General features: G+C 51.3%; 1 protein-coding gene across 1 annotated transcript in view; it reads left to right on the top strand.

Annotated features, from left to right (window-relative positions):
• The window catches only part of Ac3 (Adenylate cyclase 3), a gene marked incomplete in the record, with an annotated part of 96859 nt that overhangs the window by 64383 nt on the left and 10456 nt on the right, over positions 1 to 22020 (top strand). The window contains 3 exon segments of the mRNA XM_037218936.1: positions 2254 to 2425; positions 16945 to 17080; positions 18912 to 18994. Of these exon segments, the coding sequence (XP_037074831.1) occupies positions 2254 to 2425; positions 16945 to 17080; positions 18912 to 18994 (391 nt within the window).

Raw genomic sequence — 22020 nt, 5'->3', positions numbered from 1 at the left:
TCTATCATCATATAATCTACTTATCTATCTATCTATCTATTATCTATCTGATCATCTATCTATCTATCTATCTATCTATCTATCTATCTATCATCTATCTATCTATCTATTATCTATCTATCACTATCATCTATATATATATATAGATATATATTATATATATATTATATATATATAATATCTATCTATCTATCTATAATATATATATATATATATATATATATATATATATATATATACATCAGTCCTAAGCTAAAACCCGCTGCGAGAGCGGCGGTAGGTTCTCGCTCTCTTGTATCTCAGGCTGTTATCGACAAATAGCGCTTATTGCCAGCAGCACACACTGGTGAGCCATGCCGCTGCAACTCGGAAGGGTAGCACTCGCTCGCTCGCTCGCTGCGCGTTCATCTCGGCGCCGAGGCCGGCTGCCTGTCAGCGTTCGGCAGACTGGGAGGCGTCGCCCCGCCGCCCAAGACGGCGCGCTCATTGCTCGCCAGGCGGGAGCACCAGCAGCTGCCGTGATAACAGGGCGCCCCGGGTTTCCCTAACGACCATATCATACTGGCGTTAATTGGGAGGCAGAAACTGCGGCCCGTCAGGACCCGAGCCGGTCTAATGAATTTCTGACACCTCCAGCAGAGTGATGAATCGATTCGCCCCCGTTGGACGCGAGCTGGCTCATCAAGGAGGACATCTGCTTGATGGGCGCTGGCCGTGGATTGCTGTTGATTGCGGTCATTGATTGCTACAGACGGCCATTGTTATTTGCGCTGCAGGTCGGCGCGTCCGGCTGCGTTTGATCGGCTTTGTTCTGCCGCCGCTGCGCTCGAGATGCTGTTCCCGGTGCTCGAAGCTCGCGCTTTAGTGCGTTTGTATGGGTAGGTTCCCAGCGTTCATCGCCGAAGAGTGATCACGCCGTTTGTCGCGCAGGTATCAAAGAGGTCGTCGTGCGAGAGAAGTGCCTGCTTTGCGGCGCGACGTCCTTTCACGCGATAAGCCACTTGTCTGGGCAGCAGCCACACCGCGAAACGTTGACGCGGGGGCAAAACGATCGTCAATGTCCTTGCACTCCCTGTCAGGAGACTACAAAGAGACCTCGCGACGGAGCGCGGGGTGACCGCGGTAGTCTGAGCGCTGAGAAGCTGCCTGAGAGGGCTGGCGCGCTGCCTGCGCCAGTGCATGACGCATCGCCGTATGGAGTCCAGCGTCGTGCGCTCGTAATCGCTGTGAGGATTTGGTGATAACCAGCACGTATGACTGTTTCATTCGTTGGATATGAGGTAGGTGGGTTATGTTGACACAGAGTTTTGAGCATCAGAGGGTCACAGTTACTCCCATGAGCCAAGTTGCATGGAAACTACCGGAATGTAATTACAACACAGGAACGTTTCCTAGCTGATGTCATGCAGGGGCTTGCAGGGCTTACGCTATCCGGAACTCCGTGTTAAGCACTAGCTCTTCACAAGCCGAGCCACCGTATTTATACAGCAGCGCCGTAGCACATGCGATCTCGTCCGGTCTACCTGTACCTCGCCTACCTGGTGTGCTGTACAGCGCCTCCGCCTGCTTCGGGCGGCCGCCCGGGGCGCGTTTGTTCCCAACAATGTGCCCAACCCCGTCTCTTTGAACGACACACCATTCTGCCTCAGGCTAATTTTGTGTACAATAATGGGCTATTATAGACGCATACAATCGCGCAGGTTTCTTAGCGTCGCTTCCTTCACCATGAGGACTCCATAGTGGAAGCCGGAGCTGACGAAAGTTTTCTGCAGGCGCAGTTGAACCCGGTACTTCAGCCGCGCGTACAACGCCCTCACCCACTCCGTTAATGACTGGCCGCGTCCGTGTTGCAGGCTGATGCCGGAGAAGTACGAGCTGACGACTGGCTGCGTCCGTGTTGCAGGCTGATGCCGGAGAAGTACGAGCTGACGACTGGCCGCGTCCGTGTTGCAGGCTGATGCCGGAGAAGTACGAGCTGACGACTGGCCGCGCCCGTGTTGCAGGCTGATGCCGGAGAAGTACGAGCTGACGACTGGCTGCGCCCGTGTTGCAGGCTGATGCCGGAGAAGTACGAGCTGACGACTGGCTGCGCCCGTGTTGCAGGCTGATGCCGGAGAAGTACGAGCTGACGACTGGCTGCGCCCGTGTTGCAGGCTGATGCCGGAGAAGTACGAGCTGACGACTGGCTGCGCCCGTGTTGCAGGCTGATGCCGGAGAAGTACGGGCTGACGACTGGCTGCGTCCGTGTTGCAGGCTGATGCCGGAGAAGTACGAGCTGTGCCTGGTGCTGGCTGTCACCTGTGTGGTGGTCATCGTGCTGAACGTGCAGACGGACGTGACGTCACGCGCCGCCTTCCTGTGGAAGCGCGAGATGGCCCAGCAACAGCTGCAAGCCGCCAGCCTCCAAGAGAAGAACGAATCACTGGTAGGTGGCAGCGGGCGTTAGCGGGGACGGGACCGAAATGGGGCAGGGGTGCGGGGGTGGGGACGGGGGCAGGGGCAGGAGCAGGTAGATGCGCTCAAATTTTACGTAGCAGAGGTTTCTGGTGTAGTTGTGAGCATACATCGCGGGAGAGGGCGAGTGTTTGGTATAGCAGCGTTTTAACGTGAAAGAGCGCAGCGGTTGCTTGATGACGGCCCCATCGGGTAGAAGCCGGCGTGGAGGGGGGCGGGTGTTTGGTATAGCAGCGTTTTAACGTGGAAGAGAGCAGCGGCTGCTTGATGACGGTCCCATCAGGTAGCAGCCGGCGTAGAGGGAGCCGAGATTCGCCCGGCGTGTTCAGTGAATCGGCGATGCGAAAGCGAGGTCAACGGTTGCGGTCGAGTCGGCTTGCCTTTGAGATACGGGACGTGACGGTCGTGTGATTAAAAAGGTGGTCATGTGCGGTCTGTAGTCGCGATGAACGATATCAAGCTAGCTCCGGGTTTGGCGCCCGCGATTATTTAAGTAATGACATTGCGTCGGCTATTCACTGCATGCTGCAATTAACTGATGTGTTTAGATTTATAGATGTGTGTATATATATGTTTATATATTTATACACTGTACATGTCTGAATTATCTATAGCGGCGTTTGGCATCGACCTCGCGCACCAGCCTTTCACGTGGTTTCAAAGTGCTTGAACGAACCAGCGTTGTATCGCAACTGAGTCCATCGCCCGCTGGTAGAGCTACCAACTACACATACAGTTTATTCGTTTCTTTCTTTATTTCGCTTCCATGCATTTTGTGTAATGTAAAAGCGTGCCGTTCTTCAATGCTCCCCGAGTTTACATTTGTTCTTCAGAGAATGTTACTTGTGTTATCGATCAAAACTCGACGCGTGAGAGTTGTTCCCGGCTCGGCTGTTGGAACAAATGCTGTTATTTGGGTGCAATGTTCACGGCACGTCGATTGTGATAGGGATTTAAATGCTTATACAAGGGGGCGCAATGGCCGATTGGCTAGCGCGTCGGACTCTCGAGCGGGAGCCCGGGTTCGAATTCCGGTGGTACCAAGGCCCCTTTGCGCAAATCTGACTCTATGCCGTTGCGGGCGCTCCGTAATAGGGGACGTGATGACTTGCGTTGCGTTCCCTTAAAAACTGTGTTAACGATCACCCTTGACTCGTGCTTATCAGGTTGTCTTAACAACCCTGGATGTCCCCGTAATACGGTGGAATGTGCAAGGCGACGTAAGGGAGCGATGGGATGTGACATAACGCCACGTTAAGTCACGTTAAACGAACTGTGGCATGCGAGTTTATGGGTATGCAGCTTTGTCTAGGAACAGCGAGCCCTTGGAAAAGTGAGCCCTGCGCGTGCTTGACTCATCTGAATTCCACATATTTGCCCCTTCTTCTCCGCATACTGCGCTCAGTCGCGTAACCACGCTGTTTCTCGCTCTCGTCCTTTGCACTCTTTGTACTTGGAATCTTTCGCACTCTTTATACTCGGACTCTTCTTCGTACTCTGCTCCTTGTACTCGGACTCTTCTTCGCACTCTTTGTACTCGGACCCTTATTCGTACTCTTTGCTCTTTCTACTCGGACTCTTCTTCGCACTCTGCACTCGAACTCTTCCTCGTACTCTGTACTCGGGACTCTTCTTCACACTCTTTGTTCTCGGATTCTTCACAGCACTCCTCGTACTCGGGCTCTTCGCACTCCTTGTACTCGTTCCCGCACTGGCACGACCTCTGCCACCGACGCCGCATGCTCAGATCTCGGGGAATGACAGCCATCTGTATGCCGCCCACACCGGATACAGCCGCTGAATGTATTCGATACTTGCGGCGATCCCGCCGGGCTCCGGTCTGAACGGCAGTAATATCGTCCGCCGGGACACATTCATGGCCACGGCAATATCCGACTCCGCTTGTTACAGCCGTCAGCTGACGCAATCGCCGTCTGCGTCGGGCGCAGAAGCTTTTAAAGTCACGTGGTATTGTCGTTTTTGTGCTGAATAGAAGCTGATACGCCCTTTTGCGTGAGAGCCTGTTACTGCGTCACATGCAAACATCGACGAGCGATGTTTGCATGTGACGTGCGTTGTACTTCGGCAAGGATAGGCTTTGATAGGAAATATGTGGGTCGTCCAGGATCTTATGTGTACGTTCGCCTGAACCGTCAGTCACGTGATCGCCAAACTTACGCCCCACCCCCCACCCCCTCCCCGTCCGTGAGGCTGTCTGTTAGTATGTTGGTCCGTATGTTTCTCCACCCGGTTCCCATTTGAAGACGGGTGTAACCAAAGTACTCCGTCCTGATTACAGTATCCTGCTCAAAAAGCAGCGTGTGGTTAATACATCCATTCCCGGCCATTCGTGGAAACTTTCAGAGAAAAACAATTTCTATATTCGCTCACCATCCCGGGCGCAATTACAGGCTTGCTGTGCCACATGTGATAAGAACGTCCCCGTATGAGGACTTGGCACGGTATTGAAATACGTGGTATACTAGTTATAACGCCGGATGTTTCCCGATGGGTTCAACTTCTTGGAGCGCTTCGCTTGGTTGAATCAAGCGAGGCGCTCTCTCACACAAACGCACTCACACTTGATTACGGGCGAGGTTACGGACAGAGCGGTTATCCTTGAATGATACATTGTAGAAGATCGCATGACCACGGATTTTTTAGGAAAACGTCGCAGCAAAGCATCGTAAAGAAGCTCACATGGAGGAAGCGGAGCATTTGAACAGATTGTGCCTGAATGATCGTAAGGAAAGGTTGCAAGCAAGGATTTCACGGCCCGAAGATCTTCAGACAAAATATGATCATCGAGAAGTATTGTGTTTCCAAACATTGTTGTACTAGACCGTATGCGTGACATCTTAACATGCGCTCGGGTGGGGGGAAGCAATTTAACCCCCTCCCCGAACCTCCTTCCAGATTTTTTCGAACGGTGCGGTGTAACCGCGCCGAATTTTGCATAGCTGTGGACAAAAAATATCAAATTCTTTGGTGTCGACAAATTATATGTACTTTGTAAGGTCGCTGACCTGTGGCAGGTCAAAGCAAAGCCCTGGATTCAGCCAAGATACTTTCTAGGGAACCGTTCAATCTGAAGCAACAACGGACTGTTAGACGAAGCCATACATCTCTGAGATAGCTTCCCAGGCAACACAACAACTGAATGAACAAATTCCATTGACCTGGGTTCACGTATGAAGATCATACCGAGGTCAAAGAACAAGCCGTTTGACAGCTGTAAAGCTTGCTGTATGGAATAGTTTCTGGGACTCATTTCGAGTTCATTGATAACGGAAACCGCATCGCATATCTTTCATGGACTTCTTAATGGTCAAAGTAGGTAACTGACCTAAGATGACCTTGCTCAACACTTTGTTTTTAGAAACATACTGCCTTGCGTGATCTTTGTCACTTATTCAAATACAAAACTTAAAGCATTCTCGTATGATTTTGGTCACCATGACATTTGAAGGGTCAAACGAGGTCATTAACTTTGAATGAGCACCAGCGAGATTTTCCTTAGAACAGGTATTTGGGTTGTGGGGGCACTTTGAACACCAATTTGGAGTTTTACCTTGTTTGACCTTATTTGGCCCCAAGATCATGGCGTAGGAACCCCACATCTTGACACAAATGAGAACACATACAAATTCACACCCTGTGAATTTGGTGTCTCTCGCTTGCTTAGTTTTTAGAGACATCGGAGGTCAAAATGCGCCCCATCCGATCGAAGGGCATTCAGCCAGTCACCCGGGCGCGTGTGAAAGAGAAGAATCATGTGCGATAAAGCAAGTCAAGAGAGCATCGCCAGGGCTACAGATCGTGTTGCGAACGATCGTAACCAAAGAGTTCTGTGCGTGCACACAAGTATCTTAGGAAAGCTTTCTTTACATGTAAAAGTACGCTTCTTAGTGAATGCCTCAAGTTAAACATCGTCTGGGATGAAGATCGTTTGCCATATTGATATATTGATGTCTTGATGCCTTGCCCTTGGTGTTAATGTCTTAGTGGAAGATGGTAACGCGACATGCGTTAGAGTCTTAGAGAAGTGGAGATGAGAGGCGTACCTGCACCGAGCGGCATGCGTTAGAGTCATAGAGAAGCGGAGATGAGAGCTGTACCGTGCACCGAGCAGCATCAGATTGTCTGCCACACTTCAGAAGGGACAGCGGCAGAGCCGGACGTTCTCGCATATTCAGTGTATATGCTCCAGACGTCCCGCCTCCCTTGCCAGCTTTGCACCTTTGGGGGCAATGTCTGAGCGAGCACATCCTGGCGCTTGATCGTCGGAATTCCGCACAACATGACTTGGGCCCCGGCCGCCACCAGACTGCATTTGAAGGCATCGTCCGGTAAATTCGATTTTAGTCGCTTGACGAAGTTGCCGTTCGCCGCTTCTGCGCAAGCTGCAACTTGTGCTTTCTTGCAGCCTCACATAAGAAAGGAAGTCGTCCAAACGGTCTCTTTCCCGCGCCATCTTTGTTCTGTATAAACTGCATGATCTTTTGACACACGACATTTGCCGTGTGCGATCTTTTTGGCATAGCATTTATATCCTGCGATCTCTTCTATTCGGACATGTGTAATGAATCACGATTCCCCCGGAAGGCTTTCTCATGCGATCTCTTCCCATGCTATCATCACCCGATACCATATTTTGAAAGTGCAATTGGCATCCGAGCAATCTTCGTGCCGCATGACCTTTGTCAGCTAATGATTGCCATGCAATTTTTTACCTTCGTGAACGCTGCGATGGTCCGTAAACCAAGTGGTCCGGGTCGGCCATGAACCTCTCTAGAATCGATAGCTTTGCGCCTATCGATCGCAGTTTCAAGGAGTTCCAGCAGAAAAGTACGTTTTGTGGGCGTACTGGATAATTTACAGGCGTCTCCAGCCAAGCGATATTTTTTTCTGTTATAATGAAATTTGAATATGAGATGAAAGTAGATCGACCCGGGATGCACAAAGTTTCCAAACATGAACGAATTAAAACCATGGACTTAATGCACCGAAATTGCGAAGTTAGGCCCAGCCCATCAGTGTTCAGGAAATTGGCTCGCAAACAAGTCAGTGAACCCCTCCCGTCCGTGCTCTGATGAGGGCAGACTTTTCCACCCGTGAACGTGAACACATCCATGAACATCCGTGAACACATCCGTCGGCATGGGCTCCTATCAGTACCTAGCTCAACGAGCGTAGGTTTTGGTAGCACCATGACTACGAGCGCTCGTCGCTGGTGTCATCTCGCTCAAGTCGCTCATGTGTCGCTCACATGTCGCTCAAGGCGTCCCACTGGTCGTTACAGCGGTACCGTCTGTTGTCAAGTAACGCGATTGGAAGAGGGACAGCTCCAGGTATATCGATTGCAGGGCATGTTGAGTTCGGGATTAAAACATTCGTGCTCACTTCAGGCACATTCAAAAGTTGTGATCGGCATCAAAAGCAAGTTGAAAGTATTGCCCTCCCATCACGCCCACAAATAGACGTCAGTACTCTTGAACGAAGTGTCCGCATGTGCGCAGACCCTGGTTCATTCGGTCACTTGTATTACAGTCACTCTCCTGAAACAACAAAACCCGGCCACACCCGGCCGTCCCCACCTCCAGTCTGCAGCCACTCTGGCCCGCACAAGCGACCTCGGCCAGGTCACGCGGCCAATGCCCGTAGGCCAAAACACGACCGGCCGCGCCGACAACCGCTGACCGGGCCGGCTGAAAGCCGGTCCTGGAACCCATTAACAATACCCTGCTACATAGGAACACTTGCCGGTGCCTTGGTCATTGGCGTAGCCAGGAATTTGTCCAAGTCGGCCACAGGGGGTTCCTCCAGACAAGCGGACAGGCCCTGGCCTATTAACTATGCAAGATTGCCGCTTTGACCGTCGTCATGACTTCACGACGCATTCAGTTTCTGATCGTATGGTAGTGCCTTCCTGTCAACCTGGCAGGAAAGGTGTGGGCACCGCGGGAATCGAACCCCGCACCTCTGACTTTCCAGCCAGCACCGCTTTAACCGCCATCACGGCACGCATATTTGAAAGGCAGGAAAGCGGCATATATTGACTTACTGTACCATGCGGACTTCGTTTGACCCTTCAGAGTCGGCTCGCAGTGGTGTTCAATGACTCATGCCATATTCAGTCCTGTTCAGTTCAGCTAATGCTGGCTTTTCGCAGGGCTCTGGCGTGCTCGGTTTTTAAGATGGCGGAAGGATCTGTGTCCGTCCGTGGAGAATTAGGGCCCAGAGCTGAAACGGTCGCTTCCACACCATCTCCTCACCGCGCTACGTTACGCGAGGCCACGGGAGAGCACATGGTTAAAGCGCCTAAAGTGAAAAGCCTGAAATATGGTGCTGGTGTAGGGGTTTCGGAATGGGACGTGATACACTTGTGAAGGGTGTTTTGCAGTCGCAGAATCTGGTCGTGCGATGGGAAAAGTCACGCACCAATAGAAAGTCCTGACCGAGTTCACACCGAAAGCGCGCTGCAAATACTAGTTTCATGAGTGGAGACGCTTAAGCAGGACCAAATCCCTTTGTCAAAATCACCAAATTACGGAAACTGTTCAAAGCCCTCAAGCACTCGTAGATTTGCTCATGGATTGATTGATTGCATTGTAGATTGCGCATTTCATGCAGATGTAGGTTTGCAGCTGACAACAAATAGGTGTATTACTGCTCCGCTGAATAAGGCCAGACTGTGGCGATGTAAACAGTGAAGAGCGCGGTGAGGTCAAATCCCTTCATTCCATGAGTCTTCCGCCATCTTACATGTCATGCCCAGTGGATTGGAAATGTGCTACTCACATCGAATCCCTTATCACAGTTGGTCAGCCCAGAAGTGTTGGATACAAGTCTGCAAGTTGACTTCACGTACCCCGCGTTGGGGATCAGGCGCGGACTCGTACGGGGTGAGGACACAATCGCACGAGGCCCCGACTGGCACACAGCCAAAAACCGTTTATGAAGACTATCAAAACGCTTCAAAATAAAAAGTGAGCTGTGAACTACTGTGAGGAATCAAAAATGGTTACGCAGGCCGTCGCTGAGTATGTCAAAACACTGCGACCTGACCTGTACCGTTTAAGGAGTTGCCAGATGTACCGAAGATGTGATATTTTTATCTTGAAATGACTTCGAATCTATTCTAACAGCTCGAAATCGGTTACCTTTGACCCCAGGAGGTCGCGGGAACATGCATACATTTTGTCGGTAATCGGCTTGTTCTGGTGTGCGGTATAGCTATACAACACGCGGCTTCAAAAGTGGCCTAAGATTTAATGTGATTGTTATTTCTGTAATCGAACCCAAATTACCCGGCCATGCTCAGGATAGCAGTTTAATTTACCCAAAAATTTACTTCACTTAAAAATGTGAGCGTTGAAACACTGATCTGGTGAGGCATCGATGAGTTTGTGGCAGAATGCTACGCAAGTATGTCACAATTAGGCTTGGAATGTCTGGTTGAAACAAAAACCGTACCGTAAATTCGGGCTACCATTTTACTTACAAAGTTATTTTGTATATAACAGCTGACGGATCACGTGTGAATTTGTTATTGCATCGGTGCATTTATGATCGGCTTTGCTGGAAAGAACCCATCTATGACCTTCGCCATCGAACAAAATATGTAGAGTCTCTTCCGATCTTTCAACTAACACCTTCGCACTATCTTCGTATTATTATGCCTCAAAGAAATCTAAGGCCACGTGGTTGGAAAACACGACGTCTAAAAGCAAAGGCAAGAACAGCGTGCTTCGTGGATACGAGTCAAGCCTATATACACTTTTACCATTTACATTTTCCGAAGGGCGATATGCCGGCAAAGCTAACTACGTAATGTGACCGGCCAAAAGGTCAACCTAGGGCTTTATCGGCCGCCGTCGTCCTGTTTAAGGAGTAACGTTAATGCCCCCGGCAGTTTGATGTATTGATCGGTAACTGATCGACCTCTTTATCAGCTGTTCAACGTTTCCTGATACGAGAACAGCGATGTACTGCCGGTTGTTAGCCTGACAGCGTACTATAGTGTGCCGGCAAATGTTGCGTCGCTGCTGGCTGCGTCGCTGCTGGTTGCTGGTCTGACTGCGTACAGTAGTGTGACGGCAGATGTTGCGTCGCAGCTGGTTGCTGGTCTGACTGCCCACTGTAGGGTGACGGCAGGTGTTGCGTCGCAGCTGGTTGCTGGTCTGACTGCGTACTGTAGTGTGACAGCAGGTGCTGCGTCGCAGCTGGTTGCTGGTCTGACTGCGTACTGTAGTGTGACGGCAGGTGCTGCGTCGCAGCTGGTTGCTGGTCTGACTGCGTACTTGTAGTGTGACGGTGGATGTCGCGTCGCAACCGCGCCGGCATGGCCTGGCTCGGAGGCGGCCTCTGAATGGTCTGACAGCGGCGGCGAATTTAGTGTTCTCTGGACGTGACGTCAGGTCGGGCGCGAGGACCTCAATGGTGATTCATGGAGAATGTTCGTGATGCATGGCCGCTGTAAATAGTCTTTCGAAAATGTTAGCAACACACACGCTGTGCTGGACGATGATCGACCGACACTAATAACTTTGCATGATAGTTTTGTTTATAGCGAATCGGGCCGTTTTGAATTTGGCATTCGTCGAACCGGCGCGCTCGAATGGGGAGAGAGGGAAGAGAGAGAGAGAGAGAGAGAGAGAGAGAGAGAGAGAGAGAGAGAGAGAGAGAGAGAGAGAGAGAGAGAGAGAGAGAGAGAGAGAGAGGAGAGAGAGAGAGAGAGAGAGAGAGAGAGAGAGAGAGAGAGAGAGAGAGAGAGAGAGAGAGAGAGAGAGAGAGAGAGAGACAGACAGACCGACCAGAAGGGAGAGAGACAGAGCCAGAGACAGAGGACAGAGCAGAGACAGGAGACAGAGACAGAGACAGAGACAGAGACAGAGACGAGACAGAGACAGAGACAGAGACAGAAGACCAGAGACAGAGACAGAGACAGAGACAGAGACCAGAGACAGAGACAGAGACAGAGACAGAGACAGAGACAGAGACAGAGACAGAGACAGAGACAGAGACAGAGACAGAGACAGAGACAGAGACAGAGACAGAGACAGAGAGACAGAGACAGAGAGAGACAGAGAGAGTGATCGGTGAACCCCAGGAGTGTGCGAGGGCGGTGAATGCTGGAGGTGGGCGGGGGACGGTGGATGATCGCACTGACGGGACGGTGGATGATAGCACTGAGCCGCTGCCGTCACGCCTCGCGCCTTCCCACATCCTCTGTCTAGGTGACATAAGCCGCAGACACGCACTCATGCCGAAAGTCGAGACGTGACAGAAACAGGCGAGCTGATGTACGTCAGAGTTTAGAGGGTCTTCTGGGCCGGGGAGATCTCACCAGGCCGTGCCTCGGGTCTCCGTGCCAAGCGAGATCGCAGAGAATGTGAATGGAAATTTGTCTGCTGACTGATGCATCAAGATGAACACTGGGGCTATATATATATATATATATATATATATATATATATATATATATATATATTTACGCGGGCTGGGCGTGTTAGATTCCATTTGTTGTTACGCAGTCCTGATGGCATGATTCATTGGGAGCTCAGACTGCTAAACATCAGGTTTTGTGGATAAAAACAGTGGTCGGAGGAATCGCCTATATGTTATACCAAAGTCCGCACAAAAGTAAGCTGCATATCATCTTGGCACGGTGAGCCGTTTGAAACAACATTGCGTGCTGTATCGAGCTGATAGTTCATGATTAAATATGGTACAATCGTGTAGCCTCTGACCGGCGTCGAAGTCATTGCACTGCATAACATTCAACGGTGCAGCTGTCGTAGCGCTAGCATTAGCTACATGCACACAGCTGGCTAGACCGGCACACTGCACGGGGGTGATTTGTGCTTTGACCGCAGCCGGTCTAGAGCGACTGCGCCAGTGTATGTCCCTCTATTGTCCAATATGCCCGAGTGGTTTGTGACCTGGACAGGAGCAATGGGTACGTTATTGCCGCCTGTTTTGTGATGGCTCCCTCGATTGAATGACATTGGATGGGAATGTACCGATGAGGATCATAATGGATCCGATCCGATGTGCCGATAAGGATCATAATGGATCGGGACGGCATGGATACAATGAATGGTTTTCCGAAACAAACGAAGCGAACTTTAAATGGTACGTTGTATGACATGGGACTGATGTGCGTGATGCTGCTTTGTTGCTTAGCTTGCGCTCAGCTTTCCCATGACGATTAAGTACATGTGAACATTGTTCAGCTATGTCTTGCCGAAACATAACGAGACACTCATTTTGGAGGGTGGATTGTGTGCCGTTTGGTGCACATTTTCGCACCTTCCAGATTCCACCGACCATCAAAGGGAAAAGTGTGATGGCTGCGGTTCATGTTCTGTTTTGGGGTGGACGGCGCAATGACAGAGCAAAGCGGCCACGATATTTTTCCTATGGACTGCCACAAACAGGCTGCAAGCAAGAACTGTTTACATTAATTGCAGCGATATTTGTGGCTGGGTTGGCTCGGGACGCCATGTCGTTAGCGGTGCGTGAGGCACAAAAACAAGGTTATTGAATTCCTCTTGCGAGCCATCGTTAGCGTTTGTTTGTTATTTCGTGGCAAAAACCCGCATTCTGCTACCAGACGAGTGCGAGAATTGAGCTGGCTTGCAGCGAGTATCCACGCGAATCTTTCAACGCAGAGAGAGCGTGAAGCGTACGTTAGTTAATGCCTCGTGAGGAAACCATTAGACTCCGAAAATACCCTCTGGACAGAGCCACCGGCCTGCTAGTTGGAGATCAAGGCCACGCCATCAATCGCCTGGACGAATTGCTTTGCAGCCATTGCTGACCAGTGCGCTCTGCGCCCATTCGAGCACTGAAGCGTGGTGGCGGGGGCTCCATCGTCTGGGGGGGGGGGGGGGGGAGTTGCTTCCAGGCATCTCCCAGACGCGCTCTGCAGGCTGCAGAGTCTCCCCAGGACTCGTATTGGGTGGATTACATGCAGGGAATGTGTGGATCTGGATTGCGAAACCCTGAATTGAACCGCCTTGGGAATTGTAACTGCGTTTGAACAAGTCTTTTAACCTCCGCAGACCTGGGAAGACTCGCCATTGAGCCCAGGCGAATTTCCTCGGGAGATTGGTGCAGAAGGAGGTTCCACGAACCGAACACTTTTAGACCTGTAACCCTGCCCAAGGCATGCCTTGCAGGCCAAGAGTCCGTCCTTACAGCCAGGCACGGTCCGATACCCGCCCCGACCGTCATGGCGCTCTCCTCGTGGCGGCCATCCTCTGCAGCGAGATGGTGCAGTGTGATCAGCTCGGATGGAGCACGTCGATCTTGGACCGGGTCCCCCGATGACCGTCCGGGGCCTCCTCTGCCGCTGCCGGCGCCGCGCGCGCTATTTGCGGCATCAGAGGCCCCTGCCCCCCCCCCCCCCCCACCCCCAACCCCCACCCCGCCACTCCACCCACCATGTCGTTCTGCGCTAAAACCGCGGCCATGTTAAAATTTTCGTTGTTTGGGGTTAAGGATTGTTTGTGTGGTGTTTGCGGATTTTCCCGACTCTGTCTGCCTTAGTCAAGCACGCTGTGTCAATCAGCATACCATTCAAAGTGGGACTGCGTTTAGGGACGCAGTCAGGGAATTCTGAAGGCGGGGGAGCAGACTGGTGAGAGAAGAGATCATGCCGATTGGTAACTCTGTTCGGAGCCATCTTTGGTGAAGAAGGAATATGCGGGCTTAAGCGTCCCCTCCCCCCCCCCCCTCCGCCTGACTACGCCCCTGATAGCGTTCCTGTGCGCGTCCAGTGTCATTAACATCACGGCTGCCTTTATCAGGCGAGGCCGCACACTCCAGCAAAATGATTTGACCCTATTTGTATGCGAGGGAAGGTACGTGTCCCCCTCCCCTCTTTCCGTCGGTTTTTGCGACTGCACTCCAAACCAGATAGCTAGTTTTGCAGCTTGTTGGTTTCAACAATGTCACATAACCTGTCGGCATCTGAGCCACCTATCTGACTCACAGAGATGGCTCTAAGCCTGATATTTGGAGTCCAGTCGAGTCAAATCTCGAGCTGTTCGAGGCCATTGTGTCCTTCACGGTTCTCCTGTTACTGAATGCTCAGATTTTTAACGGAGACATCATGTGGTTTCTTGTACCAAGGAGACCGCATCTAGGTGTTACGTATTGTGTGTGCACGTCAGGGGCGTGTCCAGGAGTAAAAACAGGAGGAATTCGGGTGCTCTGCTGTCCATACAATCTATCACAGGAGATCGGTGAAAGCCGCGCACTCGTATAAGCAGACGTTACGGATAGCTTCCGACCATGACGCACGTGCGAGTGAGAGGCATCGGTACTAAAAAGCAAAACAGTTGAGGCAGAGATTACGCCACTAGGTGATCATGTTGGGGGAGGTTGTAACGGTGTTTATGTTGGGAGATTCCAACGATGTTTGTATTGGGGGAGGCTATAACTGCATTTTTGTTTGGGGCCGCAACGGTGTTTATGTCGGGAAGGCTGTAACAGTGTTTATATTGAGGGAGGATGTAGCGGTGTTTATATGGGGGTAGGCTGTAACAGTGTTTATATTGGGGGAGGCTGTAACAGTGTTAATGTTGGGAAGGCTGTGACGGTGTTTATGTTGGAGGAGGCTGTAACGGTGTTTATATTGGGGAGGCTGTAACAGCGCGTATGCTGGAGGAGGCTGTAACTGTGCTAATGTTAGAGGATGCTGTAACAGGCTGTAACGGTGTTTATATTGGGGAGGCTGTAACAGCGCGTATGCTGGAGGAGGCTGTAACTGTGCTAATGTTGGAGATGCTGTAACGATGTTTATATTGGGGAGGCTGCAAAAGTGTGTAAGCTGGAGGAGGCTGTAACGGTGTTTGTGTTGGGAGGCTGCAGCAGTCTTTTACTTATTTTACTTACTATTTTAAACTTATCCCTCGAGTAATCAAGTCTCGTTCTTTTCTGGCTCTTACTGTTGAGAAAGAGTGTAATGAGTTCGCCCATCCGCAACGAATATGAAAAGTTAGCTTACCTACACTGAAGTGGACAAGGAACATTTTGTGCGTCCTTCATGGTTAGCGACCACTTAGATGGGTTAAGGCTGCTGCTTCAGTGGGACTATAATGAGACAATCAACCCACTCAGACACAAACACACCAAGCAGTTCAGTGCTGTTAGTGCGTTAGTCCAGCTTCTTATCTACTACCCACATGAACACTAACTTGTAATAAGTTAGCCCGGAACTGGCTTGCGCTTATTACGGTCTCTCGTCAAAAACAAAGACGCGAGAACATAAGTACGAGTCATGCCAGTCGGTGCGTTGCAAGAAGTGCCACAATGCAGGTAAATTTGTGCAATGCAAACACTACAGTCCTGATAACCAAGCACGCAATGCAAGCATCCCAAACAAGTGACACGAGTCATCAAAACTAGCAGGGTCGGATTACTATCATTACATTAGATCAGCCCTTCAGAGCCTAGTCGTGTATCACGCAGATCATTTTGACATTTGTTTGCCTACTAAATTTGTAATGTTTTCTGGCCTTAGCTAATAGCCCGACAACTGGATAAGCCGCAATGTTCTAAGCCTGATAAATGGAGATCTATAGTCGACCATTCGAATGATCATTAATTAGCACGTAATGCATGGTGGCGTTATCAAAGCTCAGACCTGTGGCTATGGTGACGCTTATCAGTGGATCGTCATATTTCTTTGGCTCGTGACTCGTATTGCGAATTGGGATCAACATCGCGGCGGGGGCTCCGTCGACTCAGTGACGTTTCGCCTTTGCTGTGTAATCGCTTCCGGACATGGATATGGCGCTTGGTTAGATTGCTAAAAGTGGCGTGAAATTTCGCCAATCTGCCTAGCGTGGCTCCAGCCTAGCAAAGTGTGTGCCAGCCGTGATGCCTACAATTTTGTATCTTGATCTGTCTGCATCCGCCGCCGACACTCGTCCCTGGCCTGTCTAGATGCGCCCCGCAGTGATGAGTCCTCCTCTGCCCCGCCGACACTCGTCCCTGGTCTGTCTAGATGCGCCTGCCGTGATGAGTCCTCTTCTGCCCCGCCGACACTCGTCCCTGGCTTGTCCGCATCCGCCGCCGGCCGTGATCTAGTCCCCTTCTGCCCCGCCCGCACCCGTTCTTATCTTGGCCGTAGCCGCCCGAGCATTCGCCAGATACTGCTCTGGCTTTGCTATATGATTACATATGACCTTACTATCTGGCTATGCTTTTAATATATCAACCCGCGTCGTATCTAAATCCTTCCGTCGTGACTGGATCTGCCATCTGCACCGCCTTGGACCGACCCTGCCGCGACTGGCTGCTACTGTATCCGCGCTGTGGTGGCCGTATATTTGTGGAGCGTGGCTGTGTTCTCGGGGCGCTCGCAGTCCTGAGTATATCCTTCCGGTGTGTGACGATACCCTCCCTGATAGGACCCCATCCTTCTCTGCCAAAGCTGGATGCCTCCCGCCGTGACTGGACACGCCCCTGCTGCAGGTGCAGAACCTGCTGCCGCAGCATGTGACGCAGCACTTCCTGAAGGTGGACATGACCACCAGCCAGCACGAGGAGCTGTACGCTCAGTCGTTCGACGAGGTCGGCGTGCTGTTCGCATCCATGCCCAACTTCGCCGGTGAGCGCGGACTCAGAGGAGGGGCTGAGAGTGGGAGGCTGACCTGTCTTCCGGTGCAGCAGCAGCGGGCACTCAGGCTCAAAGGAGGGGAGGGGAGGGAGCTGAGAGTGGGAGACTGACCTGTCTCCCGGTGCAGCAGCAGCGGGCACTCAGGCTCAAAGGAGGGGAGGGGAGGGAGCTGAGAGTGGGAGACTGGCCTGTCACTCGGAGCTGCAGCAGCGAGCACTCGGACTCAAAGGAGGGGAGGGGAGGGAGCTGAGAGTGGGAGACTGACCTATCCCCCAGTGCTGCAGCAGCGAGCACTCAGGCTCAAAGGAGGGGAGGGGAGGGAGCTGAGAGTGGGAGACTGACCTATCCCCCAGTGCTGCAGCAGCGAGCACTCGGACTCAAAGGAGGGGAGGGAGCTGAGAGTGGGACACTGACCTGTCTCCCAGTGCTGCAGCAGCGAGCACGCGGGCTTGGAGGAGGGAAAGGGAGGGAACTGAGGTTAGGAGACCGAGTCATCTCCCGCTTCAGCAGCAGTGGCCCAATCACAGAAGGTCGCTAGCGATGAAAACCGGCTTAATTGACCCGGAAACGGATTTTGGGGATTAACATAGTGTTATTTGTGGCACTACGCGTCGGAGCCAGGCGATGTCTCCGTGATTAAAATGGTCCCGAGCCACCTGTCTTTCATCTCGGCTGGTTGCCGTGCAAAATGCATGGTTCATCACTTAGATGGACGGCAAGATGTGTGGAAAAGGACAGAGGCTTGCGTGAAATATTTATGTTCTTTGTTGTTAGAGGATATATAGCTGCACGCTAATTTTATGACTGCAGTGTTTTTCCTAGCATAGCGGGTTTTGTCAGATATGTTTGTAACTTTTCTGGCGGCTCGATTACTGAACATTCGACGCACGTCGGTGAACCGGCCCATAAGGGCCACTTTCACTGGCAACAAAAGATGAATCTGATGCTGGGCAGCACTGACGAAAGTTAGCGGCACGTTGGCAACTCGGTATGCTGCATCATTTGTGGATCCATCGGCCCCTTGTGTACAGGAAGTCCCACTTGTCGCCTTGGCTCATGCCGACCAGTCTGGGCGACACCTTTTCTAAATTTCAATCAAATTTTTCACTTGTGTTATAATGCAGGGGAGATGGAAATGAAGTAGCCACCGAAACTTTTCGAGATGACAACACACGATCCAATGTCGCTGATTGGCCCAAAAGAATTTAACCCTTGCCCCCTCCAAAACCCAAGAGATTTGGCCGCCACAGTTCACAGACACAAAGAGCGACTGAGCACAAAATGCTGCTTATTTTAAAGGTGTCGTGGTCAAGAAGAATGACAAATTTGAAAGCAATGGGTAACACTTAACGCGCAAATGGCGACATGGCTGTTACTGTGTACCACGCATTAGGCTATGCATGCAGCTTCCGAGCACGACCGTTCCGTCGGGGCATACAAAAATGAATGAAAATATCAAAATAAATTATCTCTGATTTGCCGTGGACAAAATCAATCGACTTCGCAGAGTGCAGAAGACATCGCAGAGTGCAATACTTCAGTTCATTGTTATCGTGTGCGGTGCGATTTTCCGACTTCGCCAACTGAAAGACGTCCTCGAATTTCACGCACCAAAGCGCGCCGAAAAATCCGCAGTAATTAAGGCTCCCAGCGCAGACTTCCAATGATAATATACGTTCAGCTGAGTCAAAAATGAGCGTGCTCCGCCTTTGAGTGCATCAAGCAGTCAGATCCGGTATGAATTCGGGTGGGGGATAAACCTTTGCAATGAATTTTGTTTGATCGTATGGACAGTTACAGGTTGAACTTTTTGCTCCGATAGATTTCTACTCCGAGGAATCTGTAAACAACCAGGGGTTGGAGTGCCTCCGGTTCCTGAACGAAGTCATCTCGGATTATGATGCCGTAAGTGTGCACTGCTCGGTGTTGAAAGTGTTGACTGTATACAGCAGGATGCGTGCCTCCTTGTCTGCTATGTGCCCAGATCGACATCGCTATACACTTCAGCTGTTTTGCTCATCGTATTTGAAGGGTGTCTCGAAATTGACGCGCGGTTGGTGCCGTCTGTCATTTCCCCTCTCTGGAGCGCGGAGTGGGTGCAATTTCACCGCGCTCGGTCGCAGGCTATCGCGCCGTGTCGGGTGATCACATAACCCTAGCGGGCCTGACCTCGGCCGGTAGCGGGCGGGAGAGGTCATTCCTTTCGAGATGGCCAACGTGTCGAGTCTGCTTATCGCCAATGGTGAAAGAGCACAAGCCATCAATCCGCTCCCGCGCAGTTGGGATGTTCAAGGGCGACGTGACCCAGGTTCAGGTCGCCAGGGACTTGGACGTCAACGTAGCGACGATTAGGCCCTGGCTGGCCCGCGACCGCTCAGGAGAGACGCTCGAAGACCACACAGGGTGTGGGAGGAAGTGGGCCTTGAGCCGAGTGGCGAAGATCGTCATTGCAAAGTCGGCCTTCATAAGGCGCCACTCGACGAGAACTCTGGCGAGGAAATTGACGGCAGGAAGCATCCAGCCTCCAAGTAGGCCGTCCACCGGTATCTGAAGACCAGCCTGCAGTGGAAGCCGCTCAAGCTCAGGTTGCAGCCAGGGCTTACCGTGGACCAGAAGCGCAGGCGGCTGGAATTCACCAAGGCCCGCAAGGACTGGTCCGTTCAGGTCTGGAGACTCGTCCTGTTCAACGACAAGTTGTCCTTCGAGCTCTTCCAAGCCCCTAGCCGCTAGAACGGACGGGTCCGGACCAACAACAGCTCAAAGGTGCCGTTCGCCGAGACAATGAAGCAGCCGCTAAAGATTCTTGTCTGGGGCATGGTGAGCTACAGAGGCCACTCCGAGCTACGTCCCGAGCTACGTCTGAGCTAAGTCCCGCGTGGGCAGGCCGTCACCGCCGACTACTACGCCAGGGAGGCGCTGGAGAAGACCTGCAGCCTCGGCGGTGCGGCGGAGGACGGAGAGTGGCCCGCTGACCAAGGCCAAACTCCTGCCAGGCATGTCGAGGGCCATTTCCCACCAGGACAGCGTTCCAGCTCATCACGCCAGGAAGACCCAGGACAGGTGCCGCGCCAACTTCCCGGGCTTCTGAGGAAAGAGTACGTAACCAGGCAACAGCCCGACATGTCGCCGATCGATAATTTGTGGGCGATCGTCAAGGAGGAGCTCAGCAAGATGTCGCCGGCCACTTCAGACGGGACACTGTTCCAAAACGTGCGAGGGGCGTGGCGGAGGGTGAAGGCAGAGGCTCTCGACAGCCTGATGCGCGGCATGCCGGAGCGCATGCGGCGATGCATACGGTTGCGTGGGACTACGTTAGCAAGTAAATCATGAAACGGTCTCAACTAGTTTCTCTGTTAGTAAGGACGACACAAGCGCACGTCAATTTCGGGATACCCTGTATTTGTCAGTTGGTCTGCTCTCCGTACTCGTACGCCATTGGTGTTTCTCTCCGCACACACACGTCATTTGTGTTTCTCTCCGTACTTACTCGTCGTTTGAGTTTCTCTCCGTTCGCACACGTCAGTTGTGTTCTTCTGTACTCGCACATCAGTGCCTCCTCTTCAACGCACGGTGAACACAAACAGCGTGCGTTTACACGAGTGTTTCGGAAAGCAGCGGTCAGTGACACGCTTCGGTATTTCGCTCCCGTTCCATTTGGTAGCGATTTCCGCCGCTGTGACGTCATGAAGGATCACGTGAGATGGGGTGTGGAAGATGAATGGGTATGGAATCAGATTAGGTGTGGGGTGTTTGTTAGTGTGGAGTGAGCGTAATTGATCAAATAGAAGAGCATTGGATAAAGGCATCGATTTCAAGTTATGTTTGACAACATTGGCCATTACTGGCGCTACTGTTTCACGAGAATTGATGGTCATCTTGTCTCAATAGAGCTTTCAAACACCCATCCGTCAGATTTTAGCATGAGTGAGAACAGTGAAATGAACATGAATGAAATGGACATGAATGTAGAAACTGTAAGGTATGATGTCAGCCATCTTCCCTCGTAATTTATTTTTCCTCAAGGCACATGTCACACATGGCAAGGTCCTGAAGACGGGCCAACATATATACTCACTAGCAGATGTGTTTGACGCATCTGAATAGTCAGCAGTTTAACATGCGCCCGGGTGGCCGGTTGGATACGCTCCGCTCGGGTGGGGGTCAATTTGACTCCCCCTGAGATCTCAGGAACCAAGAGAGCTGGAAACACCAAATTCGCAGGGTGTATTAGGCTGTACGTAACCTCACTTAATTAAAAGTTTGTGATTTCTAGGTCATGAATTTCGGGTCAAACAATGTCAAACTCCAGTTTGGTCTCCAAAGTGGCCCAGAACCTGGAACCTGTTCTACGGAAAAGGTCACATTCTCATTGAAGGTCAATGACCCTGCTTGACCTTTTGAAGGTCATGGTGCTCAAAATCATACGATACTGCTTTTAATTTTGCATTTGAATAAGCGACAAGGATAAGGCTAGGCAGTATGCTTCTAAAAGCGAAATGTTAACCTCGGTAATTTTACGTCAGTGACCTATCCTGACTTGTTAAGTCCATGGAGGATGCATAATGCGATTCCTCTCATCAATCAATTCTAAAGGAGCACCAGAAGCTACCTCATATAGCAAGCCCTAGAACAATAAAAGAGGCCGGCTTTAACCTTGGTCTGACATTCACATCTGACCATAGGTCAATAGTTTATTCCTTTAATTGCAGTGTCGCCTAGTAAAATATTCGGGAGATGTATGGCTTCATCTAACAACCCGTTGTTCCATCATGTTGAACGATTCCCTAGAAATTGGCTACATTGAGTCCATGGCCTGACTTCGACCTGCCGATGGTCAGCAACCTCACAAGATGCATTTAATGTTTTGATATCAAACGATTTACTATCCAAATGTCTACGGCTATGCATACTTTGGCGCGGCCACGTCGTGT

Source organism: Pollicipes pollicipes, unplaced genomic scaffold (assembly GCF_011947565.3).
Source record: "Pollicipes pollicipes isolate AB1234 unplaced genomic scaffold, Ppol_2.1 Scaffold_4219;HRSCAF=4965_pilon_pilon_pilon, whole genome shotgun sequence".
NCBI lineage: Eukaryota > Metazoa > Arthropoda > Thecostraca > Pollicipedomorpha > Pollicipedidae > Pollicipes > Pollicipes pollicipes.
Note: the sequence above shows the minus strand (reverse complement) of the source record. Positions and strands in the feature narration are given on the sequence as shown.